A 22,918-nucleotide genomic window follows, 5' to 3' on the forward strand; every position below is an offset into this window, starting at 1 on the left:
ACAGAAATGGAGAACAGATTAGTGGTTGCCAGAGCTAGGGAACAGAGAAGGGGGAATAAGAGAGGTTTATGATTATAAAAAAACAACACAGTGAACCCCTGTGGTGATGGAACTCTTTGTATCTCGATTGTGGTGGTGGGTACACAGCCAACCCTGGACATGTTATAAAATTGCAGAAAACTAAATATATACACATAAATGAGTGCATAAAAAATTGGGGAAATCTGAATAAGATCCATGGATTGTATCAGGTTCTATATCATGGTTGTGATATCATACTATAAGTTTTTCAAGATGTTACCACTGTGGAAAAATAGTTAAAGGGCAAAAAATCACTTTGTTCGTATAACTGGATATATCTACAGTTATTTCAAAAGGAAAAGTTTAATGAAATTAAACATACACATGCATCTCAAGACAGCAACATGAGGTGACATACCCTTATTCAGGTCTTACCCAAAAGCTGACATTGGAGACAGGACAGGAGATGTATAATTTATTTCCGTGGATCCTTTTTTAGAACACAGGATTAACATTTCAATTTTACTTGGGCACGGGAGAGTTTGTGCACATATGATGCAACTGTTCATCATTATTTTAACTTTGTCTTTTCCCTGTTTATCAGTCCTCAGTCTTAGTTGCAGTAATCAGAACAGGCTTAATTATCAGGCTACTGTAAGGGGAAAAAAAATGATATTTAGTGAAAGGATCTGGGGAGCTCCGAGAATGTACTAGACGGCTACAGAATCAGTTTTGGAAATGAGCAGAAACAGAAGCAGCTCTGGAGGTCTAGGAAAGGGAATCACATAAATAGAGTGTTCTCATGGTAGGAACAGGTGGCTGGAGGCATGGTGGCTGGGAAGAATGCGCACCAAGCATTTTTCAGTCATAACATCACTTGCTTATGGGCCAGAGTCCAGCCTACACGGTCTCTCTCTGAAGGACTTATATCGCTTCCTCCTGGCCATATAGAGATAACGAGAGCAAGGACCCGGCCTTCTTGATCTCCTCAGGGAGGGGCAGACCGCAGAATTTAGCGTTGCACCCAATTTCCCACAGTGCAGGAGGGGCAGCTCCGCCAGAAGATGTTGGGAAGCCATGGGGTCGGAGAAGTGAATGCTGGGTGACCAGATGGTGATGAACGTCTGTCCCAACAAAGATGTTACAAGGGAGAACGACACTTACACATGTGCGAAAGTCAAGGGGGGTGGTATTTCAGAGGGCTGGGAAGGTAGCTTTTCTATCCTCACAATTCCTTCTTTGTGTAGTTTCTAAAGTCCCATCATTTGGGAACATTTTCAGTTAAGCATTAACCCTCATTTGATAGCTCTTTTATTTTTAAAAAAATTTATTTATTTATTGGCTGCGTTGGGTCTTCATTGCTGTGTGTGGGCTTTCTCTAGTTGCGGCGAGGGGGAGCTACTCTTCGTTGTGATGTGTGGGCTTCTCATTGCAATGACTTGTCTTGTTGCAGAGCATAGATTCTAGGCGCATGGGCTTCCATAGCTGTGGCACGTGAGCTCAATAGTTGTGGCTCAGGGGCTCTAGAACACAGGCTCAGTAGTTGTGGCACACGGGCCTAGTTGCTCTGCAGCATGTGGGATCTTCCCAGCCCAGGGATCGAACCTGTGTCCCCCACATTGGCAGGCACATTCTTAATCACTGTGCCACCAGAGACGTCCCTGAGAGCTCTTTTTAAATGTTTTCTCCTGGTAGAGCCAAATGCCAAGTCACTGAAATATTAGTATCAAATTTGTCTGGGGACACTTAGTTCTCTGTGTCAACAAAAGGGGAGAACCTGGAATGGGGAAGTTAAAAAAGAGGTTTAGGTCTGCTCTGATTTTGTCCAGAGCTGTCCCTGCCTAAGGAACAACTTAGGGGCAGTGTACCTGTTTTAGGTGTTGTCAGGTCCAGACTGTGAAAAACTGCAAAGCAAGGCAGAATCAGAAGTCAAGTTATGTATATGCTGTGACTGCTAACAAAATGTTGAGCCACACCTGCAAAGGGCTCCACCTGAATGGCCACTTGCTCTAGAAATGAGTGTCCAGGGACCAGTCAGCTAAAAGGCCACAGGTTAATGGATTCAATTCAAACATAACCCAAATAAACCCCAGGGTCCATGTGGCCTGTTTCTAGCACAATAGTTCAATTTGAAAAACATAGTCCAGGAACCAGAAACACTTCCTAGCAAAAATGATTCCAGTTTTATTTGAATTTCCCGCAAAAATATTAAATGAATTGTGTTTGGTTCTTAACCCACATTTCCCAAAACCTCTTTCCACATTGCTCTGTCCTCTCCTTCTTGACTGCACACCAAACCTGAGGACTGCCTCTCTCTTCCTCTTTCAACTCTCAATCCAAAACGCATGCTCACCCTTTCATACATAAATATAACAACATCTAAATGCAAATCAGGTGTCACCACCCATCTCCTCACCCCCACCCTAATCTCCTAGCTGATGGCCTTGATTTGCTGAAGGTGCTTGGAGGACAAGAAGAATAAAGTGCCTTTTTCACCCATAATAATGTTTGGCCCTGTTACACAAGGATTTAGTCACATGTGAGTGGGCAGAAAGTAAATTCCAGGTGAGGAATTATAGACAAAGTCCAACCGTTAAGCATGGATGAATAAGTTCATGTACCCAACACAACGAGTGTGTAACTCTGCCAAGCAGACAAAAGTCCGTCTTCACCTGCCTAAAAACTTCATCTTTGGGTTCTAAGTGTAGGTCCATCTGCCTCTTTCTGGTTCCTTAATTGTTACCACTTTGTGCACCTGGATTCCAGTCCCAGTGAGAGTCTGTGCATGGTGCACAAGCTTTATCTCTTTTCCCAGCACTCACATGGAGGGTCTTCAGGCCCCCATCTGCATGTCAAGATGTCCATTTGGCATCTAGTCCCCCAGTCACTTCCTCAAGCCTTGTAACTCCGAGGTGCTTTTGGCATTCCCATCTGCAAGTGTGATCAGGTGTAAAAGAGGATGTGATACCAAAGTGACACTGCTGTCACCTAGGATGGACTTCCTGCAGCTGACATGAGTACAGTGCACAGCCTGCTCGTCTAAGTCCATTGGCACTGGGGGGAGAGCAGAGGACAGGGGCTCTGATAGCAGCAAATACATTGCCCTGTCACCAAAGGCTAGCAGAGCATAGAGAGATTTAATCCTTTCAATATCCCTGGCACATACATCCTACACAGATTGTGACTTTAAAAGGTTTAGCTACCCGACTTAGGATACAGCCTATTTCTAACATATACGAAGAAAGCCAGCTTCCCATTCATTCATTGTGCTACAGAAGGTCTCAACAGAAAAGAATCAGGGTGATTAACTTAAACTCAGTTATTCTCCATGACAGCAGTTCCCAAAATTTGTTCCACAGAATACTGGGATCACTGGAAGTATTCACAGGTATTAATATTCAGCATTCATTCCAATTGTATATTTACTAAGTTCCTGCTATGGGCTAGGCATGATTCTAGCCCAGGAAATTCATCAATGAACAAAAGAGACAAAAATCAGGAAAAGTGGTAAGGAGATCTCAGTTTGGGAAACCGAGATCTAAGAGTAATTCTAGTAAGAGAATTTGGAGGAAAAGGGAACTAAATTATTAGACTTCTCTGGTGGGTGGTATCTAATGTTGTCTTCCTAGTTAGTTAATCTTTCCAGAGAACTTAAAATTTCTAAGTTCAAGACAGAACTGTATGAGCCAGGATTCCCACTACCTAGGATGGAAAAAAGAAGGAAGTTAGTATTTCAGTGACAACAAAGGTTAGCATTTTAATTTTATTTTAATCCTAAACTAACCCTATTAGCTCTATTATGTGGATATTAATCCTATTTTATATACAAAATTACACTGGTTTTTTTAACTAGGAGAAACAAAAAACAAAGCCCCATAATGGTAATGTTTTCTTTTTAAAAGCAACCATCTGACCAGCACCAAAACCCAGAATTCATCCACAAGTCATGCATATGTATTTTTAAAAAATCTTTTCTTTGGTTCCTCTGGATATAGACATCCTCAAAAAAAAAAAAAAAAAAAGTATCTGCATAGTGGAACAGAGAGATTAAATATTTAAAGGCTTGTAATTTGGGAGGAAAAAAATGACTCCCTTTTGACCAAAGATAAAGAACAAATGTTTTATCATATTGCTGTTCTGCTCATTCAAAGCATTGATCAGACAATAAATAATGAAAATAGTCTTTCCATTACATACTAATTTTTACTTTATTATTCTGACTTAACATCTTTAACTCTGAATTAATAGATAAAATTCCCATTCACCTTATTAAAGCTAACCCCTCTGCTCATGCACTGAGTATGAGTTTACATCTATTCTCACTTTCTCAAAAAATTTGCCTCTGAAATATCATTTCTCTGAAGCATCACCAGATTTCCTTTCTTAACTGGAGCATTCCTGTTGTCATATAACATTGTTATACTATTTTCCATCTTCGAACAAATAAATAACAGTCTCTGGACGTCTATTTTCACACTTGATTGGGAAATTAGTATTGGACTTGCCCTCCCATCATAAACAATTAGAATATTGGAAAAAATCTGTAAATCAAATTTGTTTGGATGTTAGAAAACAGGCATCACAGGATTCTAATCCCTTAGAAAAGGGAAACAAGTGAGGTAAGTCCCATGATTACCTCAGATTTCTACCTGGAGGCACTTTCTGAACTGCAACACAGGAAGGGATACCCAAGCAAGAAGAGCAGTGTCAATGAATGGAGCACAAAAAGATTTGAGTTTGGAGAGGCTTAGGAAGCTGGAATTTTCAGGGAAGAGAACCAGAGAAGAAGGAGGTTTGCAGAGGAAGAGCTCCAGAAATCCATGAAATTGCCTTGAGTTTTTGGCTGAATTCTAAGCTTCTCATGTGCTGGGTGAATCTCCATAAGGCTGGAATAAGAACAACCAGGGATTCTACAAACTAAAAAATTAATAGAGCTCTCAGAGGGTAGGAGATGTTTGAATTCCAACCAGAGAGAGTGGAGAGACTTTGTTGGACACTCAAACCATTCAAAAGAGACCCCAAAAGGGTTACTTCTTAGTGGTAGGTCTGAACCAGCCCTGGAGTAAAAGCTACTGTAGATTCACCCTAATAAAGCTAAAAAGCAAATCTCAGAAGGATTAAGCTGCCCCACAAGTAACTTAGCTGCCTGCCAAAACACTTAATGGAAGACAACAGTGTAATGTTAGAAATGTCCAACATCCCATCAAAAATTACTAGATATACAAAGAGGCAGGAAAATGTAGCCAAGAGAAAGATCAGTCCATAAAAAAAGACTTAGAAATAACAATGATGATGAAATTATTAGGGAAGGACTTTAAAACAGCTATTATAAATATTCTCAAGGATTTAAAGGGAAACATGAACAGTGAGTAGAGACATAGAATAAATAAAACAATGAAAGGGAATTTATAGAATTGAAAACTACACTTTCTACTTTTTTTAAAAAAAATCACTGAATGGGCTTATCAGCAGATTAGAAACTATAAAAGAAGTATTAATGAACTTAATGACACAGCAACAGAAATTATCCAATTAGAAAACTCAGAAGAAATGCTGAAAAAAAATGAACAGAGCCCCATTGAGCCATGGACTGATTTTATGTGGGCTTAAATGTAATTTGGAGTTCCAGAAGGGAATGAGGGCAGAATAAATAGTTGGTGAAATAATGACTAAAGTTCAAAACATGATGAAAACTACAAAACCACAGATGCAAAAATGTCACAAATACCAAGCAGGGTTGGGAGGGATGCGTGAAGTCTCTCAGCATCCAGTAGGGTAGACCTGGATTATTTAAATGGTAGAAGGAGTAATGAGAGAGGTCAGCTTATGTGCCGTTTCCTAATGGCCCAGTGGCACATCAAGTCACGTGACCTGGGCCAGATTCACAGGCTAGAGAAATGCATTTCAAAGAGACAGGCATACACAAACTATAGAAATGATCCCTGAAAGTATAGTCAGTGGGAAGTTGTTGTATAACAAAGGGAGTCCAACTCGAGGATGGAAGATGCCTTAGAGGACTGGGGCAGGGAGGGTGGGGGGGACTCGAGGGGGGGGAGTCAAGGAAGGGAGGAAATACGGGGATATGTGTATAAAAACAGATGATTGAACCTGGTGTACCCCCCAAAAAAATAAATTAAAAAAAATAAAATAAAATAAATAACCAAAAACAACAACAAAAAAAAAGAGAGACAGGCATAATGAGATAGAAAGAATGTGTGGCTATTTGCAGTCTAGCCATCACTCAATCAGAGAAGCCTCCCTGACCATCCTATCTGTGTTTGTTTCCTTCCACATCCCATCACACTCTATATTCTCATTTTATTTTTCTGCCTAGCACTTACAAGTAATCCAAATTATATTAAATACTTATTTATCTACTCCATTATAATGGAGTACTCTGACATTTTCTCTTTTTCAGTGCATAGTACTTGGTCAATAAATAGTTGTTGAATTAATGGGAAAATGCAGGAATAGATACATATATTTTCTGAAAAGTACATAGGAAGTACCATCTCTGCTTTTCAGTAGGACATTTAAATAACATTATCTTTTTAGTTCAGTTAAAAGATTCAGAAAGCCAGAGACTTTATAAACTAAGAAGGAAGGTATCTTTGTTTCACATCTCTTGATAAAGCACTATGTGTATAGCTATAATTTAATATTAAGTTTGGACAATGGGTTTCTTTATCTTTTGTGCAATTTTTATATACCCACAAGGTGCTCAATAACTAACAGATAATAAGTAAATATGTATTTTTCTTTAAAGGACTGACTTTCACACAACAAATTCAAAATCATGAGCAGACACTGTAAGAACTGGACACTCCAAGGAATTGTGAAAATTATGTGGCTTTTTTTTTTCTTTTTTTAGGGGAGGGGCACAGTTATTCATTTATTCACTTGGTTTTGACTACAAATGTGATTTTAAAGACCTGAAAGCAAGTCGGTAAACAATAAAAAACAAATTATACCTTCCCTTAGAATGTAATCTTCAAACCAAGGCTAGGTTGAAGGCTCAGGTTGGTCAGGGTGGTTAATTTTTATTACCCTAATTAGAGTCTAATTTCAGGATTTCTTAAACAACAGTGATTCAGTATTCTCCTTTTGCTGGTCGAGAGGCTAAATGGAGGGAGTGTTAAGAATCCTTTGGAATGGAGGATCTGACCATCTTTCATATTACCTACTTTGCTAAGCAAACAAGGGAGTGATGAGTAGCTTCCCGGTGTGACCTGTTATCTGGTCTGAAAAGAGAAGAGGAGAGAGATCTAGAGAGACGATAACCCAATTCTTCAATTAATAGTATTTCACACACAACATTTTTTTTTCTGGTTAACCTGCCGTTCTGTCATATAATCACACACACATGCGCACACACCTTTTTGCACTAGCCAGAATCTTTGATTCAGAGAGCTCCAAATAGCTGCCTGGCCTACCTAGGTCTGTTAGTTAGACCATCTATTACACTCTGATGTTTCTGATTCTTATAAGAATTTTTGAGATTTGCAGCATAACATAGACTTAGAGGTTTAAGGTTTTGATTTACCTAGAAGTATAAATGTTATTTTCTGTTGTCAGTAAAACAATATTTGTTTCCTCAGATAAATTCCTAAAGTTCTCAAACATTTTGGTCCCCATCTTTCCTTACCTTTTTAAAAAATTTTGAGGCTCTCAGAGTATTTGTTTATATGTGTTGCATCTATCAATATTTACGTTAGAGATTAAAACTGAGAAATTTTAAATTATTAATATAACAGTAAATCCATTATGTGTTAATGCTTTTGAAGAAAAATGTATTCTTTGTTAATAATTTTGTAAAATAACTTTACTTCCAAAAAGTAATGAAAGTGGCATTATTTTACATTTCTGCAAATCTTTTTAATATCTTATATAAAAAGACAACTGAGTTCTCATGTATAGTTCTGCATTTAGTGTATTGCAATATCACAAACCATGCCGCCTCCAGAAAATGCCACAGTGTGCTCCTGAGAGAATTAGATGAAAAATAGCAAATAAAGTCTCAACATCATTATGAAAATAGTTTGACTTCACAGACCTCCTGATAGGTTCTCTGGGACCCACAGGCATCCCCAGGCCATACTTTGAGAATGTCTGTCCTAACCAGTTCAAAGAACTTCTCTCTCTGACCAGAGTCCCCTGATGGCAATTGTATGACTCATAAAAAAGAAATGAAAAGTTATCAAAAGTATAAGAGAAAGAAGTAAATTTGATTCCTTTGGTTTCTTTGGCAACCATTCCTTTGGCAAAACTTGTTTTTAATTCAGTTGATACATTGTATATGATGAGATGATGCATTTTGTAAAAGAAAGATGTGTTTGCATGGTCTTGTACAAATAAGTGATGCCTAGGATATTTCTTAGCTTTGAAAGGTGCTGTAGGTAAACCCATCCGAAGAGTTAGCCTCCAGCCACTTTAACCAACAACCAGCAATTCTGCTCTCCCAACCCCTCTCCTCACCTATAATCCTAATATCTTGCAAGAATTAGAACTTCCTGCTTTCAGAATTATTTTCTAAAATATTTTAAAGTGAAAAGTGTTCAAGGTTTGTCTCTTAAAAATTCCGATTCTCCGAGAAGACGTGATCAAGGCAGAAAAAATTACTTACATCCTTGAGCTTGTGAAACTAAGACGGAAGATTACATGCTCAAAGGTAGACAAAGGCCCTTGACTCCATAACCATTAAATGATTAGAGATAATCTTTAAAACACAATAGGTGTAATAAAAGGAACTGGCAGCGTGAACCTATTTTCTTTTTTATTCTCATCTTGTCCGGCTCTCCAAAATGATTACCAGTCAGAGTTCTTGAGACATTTTAATGAAAATAAAACTAGCTCTTTGTATTAACATATGACTTCTATCTGTGAAAGTATACTTCTTTGGAAGCATTAATATATAGCTTGCAAGGCTGTAAGTTAGGCCAGATGGCAATGAATAGGGGACATTTAAGCATGTAATGGCTCTAATATCTGTGCGTTCTGGTTACTAGCTGTGAACAAATTATCACCAAGCTTAGCAGCTTAAAACAATCATTTTATTTTTCTCACAGTTTCCTAGGTCAGGAATTCAAGAAGGACTTGCCAGTGCAGTTTTCACCTAGGGTCTCTCCTGTTGACTGGGATGTAACATGATCTGAAGGCTTGACTGGGTTGTATTTCCAGTTCAGTTCCCTCATCTGCATGGGAGTTGATGCAGGTGGTTAGTGGGAACTCAGCTGGCTGTCACTCAGAATGCCTGTCCATGGACTTTCTATCATGACAGTTGCAAACTTCTCAGTTGGCACCTGGCTGGTTTACCCCAGAACAAGCATCTTAAGAGGACTGGGAAGAAGCTTCTCACCTTTTCTGATGCAGCCTCAGAAGTCACTGCCGTTCCATCTGATGGTTACAAGGGAGTCATTAGGGTCAGCCCAGATTCAAGAGGAGGGCATATGAACCTTACTTTTCAATGGGTGGTGTGTTCAGTAGTTTAGACATGCTTTAAAATCAGCACACCATGTAAGGTTGAGAGTGCCTGCTTTAATATGTTCAAATGAGGAAAAATATTCCCTGTGGAGACTGTGTAATATTATAAAACACATTATATCTTTATTGGAATTAAAAATATGCATGGTCACATGAAAACAGCTTATGTTCAGAATTCTTATTTTAACTGTTAAAATTGCTGTCGTCTATGTAAAGGAAGCAACCTTTTTCAGAAAATAAAGTCTAAGTAATTCTTTTATTCTAAAGTTAATTTGTTAAAAGCTGCAGATTGCCAAGCTGTTGATAGTTACTGGTAAATTAAATACTGTTTTATTAAAAATTGTTCAGATAAGCTCTGAGTCAGGAAACTGTACAGAGAGGGATGGTTTCACTCTTCTGATTGGTGAAAATGTGAACATAAAAGAAAGCTTTGTATATTTTCAATGAAACATTGACCAATAGAACCACACTTTCTGTATGGAAGGAGAAGGGTCAGAGAAGAAAACGAAAAAGAAATCTACATAGGATCACAAGCATTTCGATAGTGGGCAATAAATGAGGGAAGCAAAAACCGGATTGCCCAAACTAAAAATGTCCGTCGCCTGTGAGGACTTTGGACACTGGGTTGGCCTAACGGCAAGAGTTGAACCAGATTCAGGGCAGTTTAACTGCTGAGACAGAATTTAGGGTGAGTTAAAATGGAACGTTCTAATTTAAGACTGAGAATTAGAACCAAGTTAAATTAAGTTGAAATTCATAGTAATTTATAGAGACAATATGATACTTTTTTATCTTAGATGCAAAAATTTTATGCCATAAGAAAAAGCTTGAAAACAAAACCCATATGAATTTTAGATTAAAAGTTCCCCTTTACCTTTTGCCTGGGTTGTGGCTGTCACCTTCTGTCTACTCTCCATGCTTTTATCCTTGGCAGCAAAACTATTCTTTTAAAGCCTAAGTCAGTCTCAGTAATTTCCAGGTAAAAGCAAAGGCCTTACGACGACCTCTGAGGCTGCACAGGATCCACACATCCTGCCACCCCTCCCACCACCTGCCTCCTTGACCTGTTCGCCCACCTGCTCATCCCCTCCCCTGCACAGGTTCTCCTGGAGCACTCTTTTCCTTCCTTCCTTCTTTCCTTCCTTCCTTCCTTCCTTCCTTCCTTCCTTCCTTCCTTCCTTCCTTCCTTCCTTCCAAGAATTCCATAACAAGTTTGTCTGACAGACAGTTGAACACTTAGGTCTAGACATCAAAAGAGCGTTCGTGTATGGAGATCTAAACTTGGAAGTTGTGAGAATTGCTTTCGTAAAAGTAGAGATCCATGGAGAGAGAACATCATTAGAAGAGAAAAACTTGTAAGGACAGAACCTTGAGGAGGAGCTCTGGTTTAAGGGGTGAGTAGGAAAAAGAGAAATAATATAGGAGAGATCTGAAGAAATGAGGAGCAAGTCATGGCAGTCAAAGAAATACAAAATTCTAAGAAATAGTCGTCCGGGCAACAGTGTCAAGTTTTTCTGTGCATAAACTGGGGAATACGAAGAATAGGACGTTGACTTGGCAGATGAGCAGCTGGAAAGTTATCCATGGGGTTTGAGATCATTTCAGTAGAGCCAGTTACTGAGCCCACCAAATGGGGGTGTTGTTTACACACATTCTAGTGATAATATGTGAATTAGTGTTCTTTTTCTTCAGTATTATTTCTCTGTTCATATCAAGACCTAAAGAAGGAGAGAGACTAAACCAATCTAGAGTTGGGATTTTCTTGTCAAAGAGCAAAACATATAACACCAGGGCTTTAAAAAGATACAAAGCCAATTTTATTACCTTCCAGGCAAGAAAACACAGACCAGCGGAGAAAGACTGAGTAGTTAGCTAGAAAAAAAAGTCATTAAGTATTGGTAGTGGGATGATTCCTGGTTATTATGCTAATTAAAGGATGAAAAACTAGCACTCTAGATAGAATGGAATGAGTCCATAGGTCTCTACAGGGTTAATTTTTAAACATTTCATTGCTTTGTTAGTTAGGAAAGAGATTTCAAGTACTTCCAGTAAAAGTCTGGTGTTCCAGGCTACTCAAAGTTTGTTATCAGCTTCCGATGTTAGAACCAGTTGTGATAAACACAACATTCCATTTTGATACTTCTTAGGCAAGAGCTTCTATAAGTAGGAAATTTTCCCCTTGTGCCATGAAGGTGAGAAGGAAGGAGGGAAAGACAGAGTGACCCCGGTGGGGGACCATGGAATCTAAGCAGGGTAAACAGGTAAGTGAAGACAAGAAGCTGAAGGAGAATGCATCCCATGTGTTGGAAAGTAGTTCTTCATCCACTTGAAGGGCACTTTCAATGGGGCTCCTTAAGCAAGCGAGCTGGAAGGAGAGGAGGCTGTGATTGGCGAGTGAGGTGCATGAACTTGTGATTGCAGGTGTGAGGGCAAAGTCAAGGATGTGATGGTGGGGTGAGTGTGGGTCACTAAAGGAGATGGTCAGAACAGACCTGAGAGCCAGAGTACTGGATGTGTTATGTGCATAGAGTTCCTTATGATGATGGCAACAGAGCAATGAAGAATGTTGGCACCAGCTATGGTGAGAGGCTGGTGTATCCAGATGCCCTGGGCCTCAAAGTGGCATTGGTTTTGCAATGGTCTGGAAAGAGCGTGGGTGAGCAAGGAGGACTCCATCCCCTCTCCCAGCTGGGGAGAGAGAAACATTTTCATTAGAGTCGCATTAACACTCATATTAACATTCAGAGGAAGGTATTATCCCAGTATTACTGATGAGAAAATGATATAATTCGTGTTATTTTCATGTATGTTAATAGCATGTGAGAAAGTGCTAGGTATCTACTAATCAACATTAGTTTACAATTTAATTTCTTCCAAGTCATTTTACATTTCTTACCTTCCAAAAACTTGATGTTTCAAGTGTCCTGGTCTGATTTTACTAGCTATGTGACCTTAGGCGAGTTAGTAAATCTTTCTTAACCTCAGTTTTCTCATCTTTCAAATGGGGCCAGGGTGGTTGTGAGTAAAGAATTAGATATTCGTGTAAACATATATTGTAGTGGTTAGCATAAAATAAAAAATTCACTGAGCGAATGGGTAAAAAAATGTATTTATTAATCTAAATATACACATGCACTTGTGTGCACGTGTGTGCACACACACACACAATCTCAGTATTCTGGCTCTACCATCAACCATTTTTTGACCCTGGGCAAGTCACCTTAAATCTGGGCAGTTTCTTCACCCCATCATCTGTTAGCTCTCAGAGGAGAACGAAGTCATTTCTCAGTGTATCATCAGCACTTCATGCATACTGCTGCCACAGTACTTACTACAGTCATTTGTGTACTTTTTTTAAATTAAATTAATTTATTTACTGGCTGTGTTGGGTCTTCGTTGCTGCACGTGGGCTTTCTCTAGTTGCAGGGAGTGGGGGCTACTCTTCATTGCAGTGCGCAGGCTTCTCATTGCGGTGGCTTCTCATTGTGGTGGCCTCTGTTATTGCGGAGCACAGGCTCTAGGCTCATGGGCTTCAGTAGTTGTGGCACATGGGGTCAGTAGTTGTGGTGCATGGGCTTAGTTGCTCCATGGCATGTGGAATCTTCCTGGACCAGGGCTCACTGTGTCCCCTACATTGGCAGGTGGATTCTTAACCACTGCGCCACCAGGGAAGCCCTGTTTGTATACTTCTTGTCGCCTCTAGACTGAGTTCTTTGAGAGCACAGACTTTGTATTAGTTAGCTCAGGCTGCTGTAACAAAATACCATAGACTGGGGGGCTTAAACAACAGAAATTTATTTTCTCGTAGTCTTGGAGGCTGGGAAGTCCAGGATCAAGGTTGCAGCCAGTTCAGTTCCTGATGAAAGCTTTCCTCCTCGTTTGCAGATAGCTGTCTTCTTGCTTGGAGGAAAGCAGCTGAGCAGACTCTGTGCTGTCCCTTCTTATAAGGGCACTAATCCCATCTTGAGACCCCATCCTCGTGACCTCATCTAAACCTAATCACCCCCTCAGAGGCCCCATTGCAAAATACCATCCCTTTGCGGGTTAGAACTTCAACATATGTATTTGGGGAAGAAAGAAACATTCAGTTCATCACAGACTAGCTTTCATCTCCACATCCACAGTACTTCCCGTGTCATTTTTCCCTTGGGGACTGCTTGTTGAAATTTTAAAGCCCCTTCTTGTCCCCAAATTCTATCATCTAGAAGTAATGAAAAAAATACATAAACCACAATATAGTCGTTTCCCCTTAGGTAAAATTTTTAAAACTTGCGTATTTTCGAAATCTCATAGTGTGTTGTTGTTTTAATATAGCAAGCTTAATTTGTTGTGTCATCATGTGTTCATTTTGAAAATCCATTTTAATAAGTTCCCTTGAAGGGAAAAATGAGGAAAATTATTTTTTCCCTGTTAGATAGTTCTCATTCTCTCAGTAGAGTAACCATTAAACAGAATTCACCATGTGCCTCACTTTTCATCTGGTCTCAGTAGGAAATCTGGTCTGTTTCCTACCGTATTCAAGGGAAAATATGGAAGGAAGCTGTCTAGTGACTAACATAACACCTGCACGTGCCTAATAGGATTATCACTGAAGCCACCCAGATAAAGAATGTCATCAACCAGAGTTCAAGTAGAATGGAGTTTTCACTAGTGCTTTTCTTCTGTCTCAAAAATATCACTCTGCATTTTAACACTGGTTATTGCATATTCATGTCTTCTAATTCTCCCCCAAATAAAATACATTTAATAGAAACAGAATAAGCTAACATGCTTCTAATTTTAATGAAACCTTTCAAGTCCATATTGCAATTCCGAGAGTGAGTCACAAAGAGTCCTTATATTCACATCTAAATCATTCTCAGTGGTTTTTTTTTATAAATTTATTTATTTATTTATTTTATTGGCTGTGTTGGGTCTTTTTTGCTGTGCTCAGGCTTTCTTTTTTTTAGTTGCGGTGAGTGGGGGCTACTCTTCATTGTGGTGCTCCTCATTGCCGTGGCTTTTCTTGTTGTGGATCACAGGCTCTAGGCTCATGGGCTTCAGTAGTTGCAGCACATGGGCTCAATAGTTGTGGCTCATGGGCTCTAAAGCGCAGGCTCAATAGTTGTGGCGCACGGGCTTAGTTGCTCTGCAGCACGTGGGATCTTCCTGGGGCAGGGATCGAACCTGTGTCCCCTGCATCGGCAGGCGGATTCTCAACCACGGCACCACCTAGGAAGCCCTCTCAGTAAGTTTTTATTGCATGAATGGAAAAAAATATTTATCTAGTATACTAAGTAACAGCTCAAAATTCCCAGGTTTGCTTTGCCTAGCAGATAAAATTTTTGTGTCTTATTTCAAACTTACTAGGGTGAAATCCTGTGAGGATTATGCTTTTACTCATAGTCCCAGCAAACTTTTCTTATTGTGCTAGTTTATTAACTTTTGTGACTATAAAGCACGATGAGGGAGAAGGAAAAATGCAGACTGCACTTGAAAACTAAACTGAAAAAAATTCCAAAATGATAAAGTTGGCGATGCTCCCTGTTTTGGCCCTAGATTGTAATATGTCAGCTACACCATTGGGCAAATTGGGGTGGTTAATAACTTTGTTTTTTGAGTGATTAGTTTATTTAGCATTCCTTTCAGTGCCAATATTATGGAGTTTGCACACTAAAGGCGGAAGGAATATGTACATTTGGGGTTACATTTCTGGCGAGTAGCATGGGTGGGTGGGCATATTCTCAGGAACCATGGGGAATGCTTATCCTGACTTCAATTCCTCTTCACCACAAGCTCACTGAGAAGGGAGATTAAAGTACGCCAGTTTTCCCCCTCTTAAAATAATCTTTTCACAGTTAATCCTTTTTCCAATTCCATAGCTGTTATAGGACCTACATCTTCACATGGCTGAACTTTGCTTACTTCAGCTTGTTTTGTTGCCTTTTCCCTTCAGTCCTGGAATGTTCTGGCATTGGAAAGAGGGAGACGTGTGTCTTCACATGTAATATATCACTTATCTTGAATCCAACAGTTGTGCTTCATGCAGATAATAAAAGCAGGGTGAAACAATCTTCTACTTAGGTCCTTTGCAGAATAAGGTATAAGTTAGGAGACATCTACAAGAAATGCACAAAATTAAATTCTTTCTCGTGGAAACAGTGTACAGGGACAGAATGGGTGGGCAGTGGTGTGCTGGTAAATATTTATTTTTTTTATTTTTATTAAAAAAAAATTTATTTATTTATTTGGCTGCACCGGGTCTTAGTTGTGCCATGCAGGATCTAGTTCCCTGACCAAGGATTGAACCCGGGCCCCCAGCATTGGTAACATCCACTTTCTGGGAAACAAAAGCCCTAATATGTGGTGTCTGCAAGTTTCTATAGTGTAAATATTCCACCATGGCCAATGACAAGCTACAATGTGATGTCACTGAGCAGAAATAGAGAAAGAGATGTACACAGTGAGCTGTCATGAGTGGATGTGAGTAGGCTCCCCACATCTGGTTACGAGCAAGTACAACCTCAGTCTAACCCTCCCCTGTGAATCATCTTCCCATCCAGGATGCTTGCAAATGACTGGCAAGTGGAAATATTAATTGGTTTGGATTTTTAAATGTATTAGTCGTTAAATATTTCATAGATAAAACCCTTCATTACTAGTGAGGTTATAAAAGAAAATACAAACACAGCAAAGAATTCAATAATATTCTATTTTTGGATCAGAACTTACCTCTCCAACTTCCTTATTCCCTTCTCTCACATAGTAACCTTTTTTTTTTTTCCAATGGTAGATAATCTTTATTTTAGTTTTTAATGTGCTACAGGTTAACTAATAAATGTAAATCAGTTAAACAAAGATCTCACATTACTTTACTGGCATCTCGCATAGTAATGTTTCAGACCTCAAATGTCTGCATCTTCTTTTCTTTCACTCCTATTATCAGGTCTGTCCCCATTTCTTTTCCCTACACAGGCTAAAACCATGGTCCACTGCTTCAAATAATACCTACCAGAACCCACAGCTGTCTTACTCCGTCTTCCTTCCTCACATGCTCTTTAAAACTGCAATCCAAGATCAATCCGGTCATAGGATTTTGCTTCTCCTAACTGGACAGTTGAGCAGAGATGGGGACGATCCCAGTCCCTGGCAAATGATATTCTTCAGATTTATAGCTTACATCATCAGCATGACGTTGAGACATGTCTGTGAACTTTTGCTGGATTCTGCTGTCAGTTACACATATCTGATATTCCAAATAGGTATCCGTTTCTTAAAGCTGTTACCCCATCTTTTTCTTTCTTACCAAATGATATTGCTTCCAAACTCTCACCTCTCATTTCTTACCCATTCAATCTGGAAACATATCTATAATCTCGCTTATCTTTTTATCTCTTTTCTGTCTTCTTCCTATCAAAACCAAATTCCTGTATCGGTGGTTTGGTACCTGTTCCAGTTATCTATTCCTAGTTAGCATACCATCCCCAAAAGTAGTGGCTTTAAAACTGTGTATTCAGCCATCTTGGCCCCGCAGAGGCCTGCTGGGAACAGGACTTCTAAAACGACAAATATGTATGGAAGGTTGTGGTCCAAGGCCATTTTTGCTGGCTATAAGTGGGGTCTACGGAACCAGAGGGAGCACACAGCTCTCCTGAAAATTGAAGGTGTATATGCTCGAGATGAAACTGAATTTTATCTAGGCAAGAGATGTGCTTATGTCTACAAAGCAAAGAACAACACAGTGACTCCTGGTGGAAAACCTAACAAAACTAGAGTAATCTGGGGGAAAATAACTCGCGCTCATGGAAACAGTGGCATGGTTCGTGCCAAATTCCGAAGCAACCTTCCTGCTAAGGCCATTGGACACAGAATCCGTGTAATGCTGTACCCTTCAAGGATTTAAACTTATTGAAAAGTAAATAAATAAAAGTGTGGATTTGTTCTCTTGTAAAAAAAATAAATAAATAAAATAAAACTGTGTATTGTTCTCTCTCGTGGTTCTGTGGGTCGACCCGGCTCAGCTGGGCATTTCTCACTGGGCCGTCACATGTAATTGAAGTCAGGTGTTGGCTGGAGTGACTGTCATTTGAGGTCCTGATGGAATGAGGTATCCAAGGTGGCACACTTGTGTGGCTGGGAGCTGATGCGGGCTGTGGGCTGAGAGCTCAGCTGGAGTGTGACTAAAGCACCCATACGTGGCCCCTCCACGTGGCTTGGGCTTCTTACAGCTCAACCTTGGGTTCTGAGAGAGAACGTACCAAGAGCAGATAGTCCAGGAGGCATGAAGTTTTGTTTTTTTAATTTTTGTTTATTTATTTATTTATGGCTGTGTTGCGTCTTCATTGCTGCACACGGGTTTTCTCTAGGTGCAGTGAGTCGAGGCTACCCTTCGTTGAGGTGCGTGGGCTTCTCACTGCGATGGCTTCTCTTGCTGTGGAGCACGGGCTCTAGGCACAGGCTTCAGTAGTTGTGGCACATGGGTTCATTAGTTGTGGCTCGTGGGTTCTAGAGCACAGGCTCAGTAGTTGTGGCGCACCGGCTTAGTTGCTCCGCAGCACGTGGGATCTCCCTGGAGCAGAGATCAAACTTATGTCCCCTGCATTGGCAGCCAGATTCTTAACCACTGCACCATGAGGGAAAGTCCCTGGGAGACTTGAAGTTAAAGCTACCAAACCAGTTAACAGGTTGTGCCCAGAAATGACACAGTGTCCTGTCTGCTGTGTTCTGTGAGTCAAAGCCGTCACAGAGCCCACCCAGATGCAAGTGAGAAGAGAAATACTCTACCTCTTGACAGAGGAGTAGAAAGGTCACATTCCAGAAGAGCTTAGGGGATGGGAGGCATCACTGCTACTGTCTTTGGAACCTACAATCTGTCATAGTGCTAAAGCTTCTAGTTTTCATCTGCTTCCTTCCCACTGCCTCCTCTACTGCCTTGACCCATAAGCAATCTCATATCTCTATGTTGTTAAAAAAAAAAAAACAACAACAACTAAATATACAGATCAATGAATTCATCACTTATGCTATGTGTACTTTTCTCTGTGTACATTATACTTCTATAAAACATTTAGGGGGCTTCCCTTGTGGCGCAGTGGTTAAGAATCTGCCTGCCAATGCAAAGGACATGGGTTCAAGCCCTGGTCTGGGAAGATCCCACATGCCCCAGAGCAGCTTAGCCCATGTGCCACAATTACTGAGCTGATGAGCCACAACTACTGAAGCCACGCGTCTTAGAGCCCGTGCTTTGCAATAAGAAAAGCCACTGCAATAAGAAGCCTGCACACTGCAATGAAGAGTAGCCCCTGCTCACCACAACTAGAGAGCCCACGCGCAACAATGAAGACCCAACGCAGCCAATAAATAAATAAATAAATAAATAAATAAATAAATAAATAAATAAAACATTTAGAAAATGGTAAGAATTTGTGGCTCACTGCTGGCAAATGCATCATATGCATTTTTGGTGTTAAATTCATCCTGTGTGTTTTGGGTACTACCTCCAATGATAGATATTGCCCCAAGCTTAGCTCCTTTCTTTCTAGACTAGAGAACTAATTGATGTTTACCACACATATAAAAGTCAGAATGTTGTAGTAACATACTAATATCAGAATAAATAAAACTACTACATATATCTCTATCTGTAGCTCTATATCTATAACCCATCTATCTGTCTAGGAAAGCAACAATTTCCCATTTTTCCATGCCTTACTTTCTTTAATAGTAAAATGAGATAATAAAGTGGTCTCTTAATTTGTATGTGGAGAGATCAGATAAGGTGTAGAAGAGGTTTTATGGTCTAGGAGGAGAGAAAGTTCATGTAAATGTAAGATATTCGATTTCTATTTTAGTTCCAGTGAAGTTAGCGAAAATAATATGCCTTACAAGTTGAAATAAAGATGGTCCTGAATATACATTTTAGGAGAGAATTTCTCTCTGTCCAGACAAGTAGGACAAATCATGTGCTAAGCCCTGGTTTTAGGAAAATGAGAGACCAGGCAGTCCTCGGCACCCTCCGTCTTTCCTTCTGTGTGGTGTTCAGTCTCTCTGACTTCTCCACACCGCATTCTTTCACCATGCCTTATTGCATAACGGATCTCTTAAAAAAAAATCAGCTATTAGTCGTCGAGATAATTTTACCTTGGTGCCTAAATGTATTAGTTATGTGAATTTAAAATTTCTCTATAATTATACAGTAGGTTTTTAAAATTCATGTGAAAGTAATTAGGGCGTCAGGGCGCAAGGAATAAGGGTCCACAGGAAAGGCTCACCTAATGGAAACACCACTGAAGCTCTCCATGTGACTGCTTCCATGATTCTCAAACTACCAGTAAATCACTGAGAAGCTTCACGGAGCTCATCCGAAACACCCCTGTAGGAACCGGTCAGGTATACTTATTCTCAAGGTAAAGCCGTTTCAGCACTCAGTATGTATGGATATATAAAGTAAGACAAAAACTTGGAAGCTGAAGTCAAATTGGCAAAATACCTTCTACAAATTCTCGAGTTTCTTCTTATTTCCATTTTGAAAACTTCATCCCTGAATCCATGGGGTCGTTAGCCCTTCCCCTGCCCAGCCTACCCTAGCCAGGCATCAGCAGACATCTGCCGTATCCCAGGTAAGAACCAGAGCGAAGTGGCAGCCATGCCAGCCCGAAAGCAGTCTCCAAATGGAAGAGTGATTTACTGCCTCTTTTTTGTTAATATATCTTGGTTGCCTCCAGCCCAGTTATTGTTCTCTAGACACGACTGAGCTTAGGAGTGCAGTGGCCTGCCGTCGACAAAAGGCAGCGTGCCTGCCCCCCCCCTCCCCCCCCCCACCTTTCAGGGAAGAGCAGCTCCCTGCTATCGTGCCATAAATAATTTAAAAATCTCTTCCAGGCAACACAGTCAAGATGCAGATTTAATTTATTCCCTGGGAGGACTAAAGGTGGCTCTGTAGACCTTGGTTCACAGTCAAGCTGAGTTGGGGACACTAGTTCCTTTCAAAATGTGTCACACTTACAGAGCACATGCCCTCGGGTCTTGCACTGGACTCCTTGCAAGGAATGGTTGGGTTGTTTGGTAGATTTTTATTTTTATTTTTTTTGGCTTTGTTTTGTTTTTCCTGGATACTCACCTCTAAAGAGAGAAACTTCATTCCACAACAGAAAGGGAAATGATACCGATGTAAATGCGTGGCATTTTGCAGATCTCTTAAATTCACAGGGAAATGTAGGCACAAATTCTAATGCTGACTGGTGATTGTTTCATCTTTTGACTTTCTTTAGAAGGTTTCTTTTTTGAAGCCTACCTGTGACCTGACTTCCGGAGTTGTTTTACACTACACAACCTGTAAAGGACACCTAGTAGGAACTACAGCTTTTTGGCTTTTGTTAGTTTTCATCAGAAAGAAATCCTAACTCAGATGGCTCAAAGGATTTCTCGTGAAAGGACTGTTGGGTGTGCAGCAAGTAAAGGATGTGGAGGAACCCAAAGGCCAGAAGCAGGAGGCACCAGGAGCAAGGAGAGGAAGGAGTCTTTCCGGAGAGGCAAATGTGCCAGAAACTTGATAACTCAGCCCAAAGCTGGGAGCAGCAGGCAAGCAATCCCTCCATCTCTCTCTCTTTCCATCCTTAGATCTGCCGTCTCATTGGCCCAACCCAACAGGGAGCAGCTGCCAAGGGCCCCTGGGTGGGGTACCGTCTTAGGATTCAACCTCCCAAAGTCCAGAGGGACCCTTGGGATGGGGGAACAGAGAAGAGGGCCATACACAGCTGAAGCATCCTGGGGTCACTAGTAACTACAAAATTGAATTAAATGATTTCCACACATTACCTTCTGTGGATATCTTGCAAAAATAGTTTGCTTTGAAAAGCAAACTATTTTTGCTTGAAAAGTAAACTATTTTTGCAAGGCATGCTTTTCAATATATATATTTAAAATTTATATTTAATATATGTATATTATTATATATTAAATATATTAAATTTTGTATTTAATATATTAGTGATCTGTCTTATGTATAGTAGCGTGTGTACTGTAATCTCAAGCTCCTGATTTATCCCCTCTTCACGTTTCCCCTTTGGTAACCATAAGTTTGTTTTCCTTATCTGTAAGTGGGTTTCTGTTTTGTAAGTAAGTTCATTTGTATCATTTTCTAAAATTAGATTCCACATGTGAGTGGTACTGTATGATAGTGTATATTTTAAAGATCTTCTGGCCTGCCTTTTAATTCCACATTTTAGCAAATGCTTCATGTTTTTCGTGTAAAGTATTTCCTTTTGGAAAGCATTTTTCTGCCCTTTCTCCCTCCCTCACCTTTCACGATGAGGGCATTTGCAAACTATGCAGAGTATGACTGGAACCTTTTTGACAAGTACTTAGTAATACTCAAGCTTTGTTTTTAAAACCTAGGTTGCTATGATTGTATTCCTAAGGAAGTTTGTTAAGTTTTGGGAAGACTATATATTCAGAGTCCTGACCTGTCCCTCTGACCTCTGAGGTGATTTGAGGAAGTGACAACTTCTCAATTGTTTCTAAATGTCTGAAACACTGAGAGAAGAAAGTCACTGCAGAAGTTCAAAGTCGTAGTGATGTTCTGCTGAATGCTTGGCAAAATTTTAAGTAAAAATTTCCAAATACTGAAAAAACATTCCAAATAATGTGTCATCTGATTCACTTCACACAGCTGTCAGCGGACTCCAAACATTTATGGTTCCCATTAAGAGCTTAGAGGAGAAAGATAAGGGTGACTTGTGGTCCATCTAGACTGATAAACGCCTAAGGCTATACTGATTCTACTATAAACATGGGAAATAAACCCACAGGAACAACAACAAAAATTGTAACAACATTTTAAAGGCTCTTCCATAGCCTGGTGGACTTTTTGGCTTTGGGGGCACATGGGATGAGAAAAGAGGAGAATTTTGCCCTTTGGGTGAAACCTGTTGCCGTGGAGGATTTGTAACATGTAAAATTTGTCATTTCTGGAGCGATGTCTTGTGCTTGGTATTATGTACAGAGAATTTGGGGAGACAACACCCTCAGTTATAAGGATTCTGAAGTCGCATCTCACAGAGTGCCTGTTCCAAGAGTTTCTGGGTGACCCTTCATGGTGGTTAACATAAAACACAAACCTTTCAAGTTTCTCCCTCGCACGCGTTGAGTCAGCTCTCCTAACTCAGTGGGTATTGGAGTAAATGTACACACATCAACTCGTTGGCTTATGTACACACATAGATTGTACCAAGCTGGCCAATGCAATATTTATGTTTGTACTTTGAGCTGCCTAAGATTTTGTCATAAAACCTAAGGCTGCTGTAGGGGAGAGAGCACATAAAACTTTCATGACTCGTATAAAAAATACAAAATGTTATCATGAATATTTAATAAAATTTGCAGCAGTCAATGAGCAAAATCAATGTTTTTTAATTAAGTTATTCATTTGTAATACGAG

The 22,918-nt window shown here is 40.0% G+C and overlaps 2 protein-coding genes across 5 annotated transcripts in view; both read left to right on the plus strand.

Annotated features, from left to right (window-relative positions):
• CELF2 (CUGBP Elav-like family member 2) overlaps nt 1–22,918 on the plus strand; it is a 508,100-nt gene that overhangs the window by 46,080 nt on the left and 439,102 nt on the right. The window lies entirely within an intron of this gene.
• On the plus strand, nt 17,007–17,421 carry LOC130851142 (60S ribosomal protein L35a-like). Its single transcript, XM_057731031.1, has one exon. It carries the CDS (start codon nt 17,051–17,053, stop codon nt 17,381–17,383), a length of 333 nt encoding a protein of 110 aa, XP_057587014.1. The 5' UTR covers nt 17,007–17,050; the 3' UTR covers nt 17,384–17,421.

Source organism: Hippopotamus amphibius, chromosome 4 (assembly GCF_030028045.1).
Source record: "Hippopotamus amphibius kiboko isolate mHipAmp2 chromosome 4, mHipAmp2.hap2, whole genome shotgun sequence".
Taxonomy (NCBI): Eukaryota; Metazoa; Chordata; class Mammalia; order Artiodactyla; family Hippopotamidae; genus Hippopotamus; species Hippopotamus amphibius.

Excerpts from the sequence above, each read along its gene's own strand:
- LOC130851142 (XM_057731031.1), top strand. The coding sequence starts at position 17,051 with ATGTATGGAAGGTTGTGGTCCAAGGCCATTTTTGCTGGCTATAAGTGG.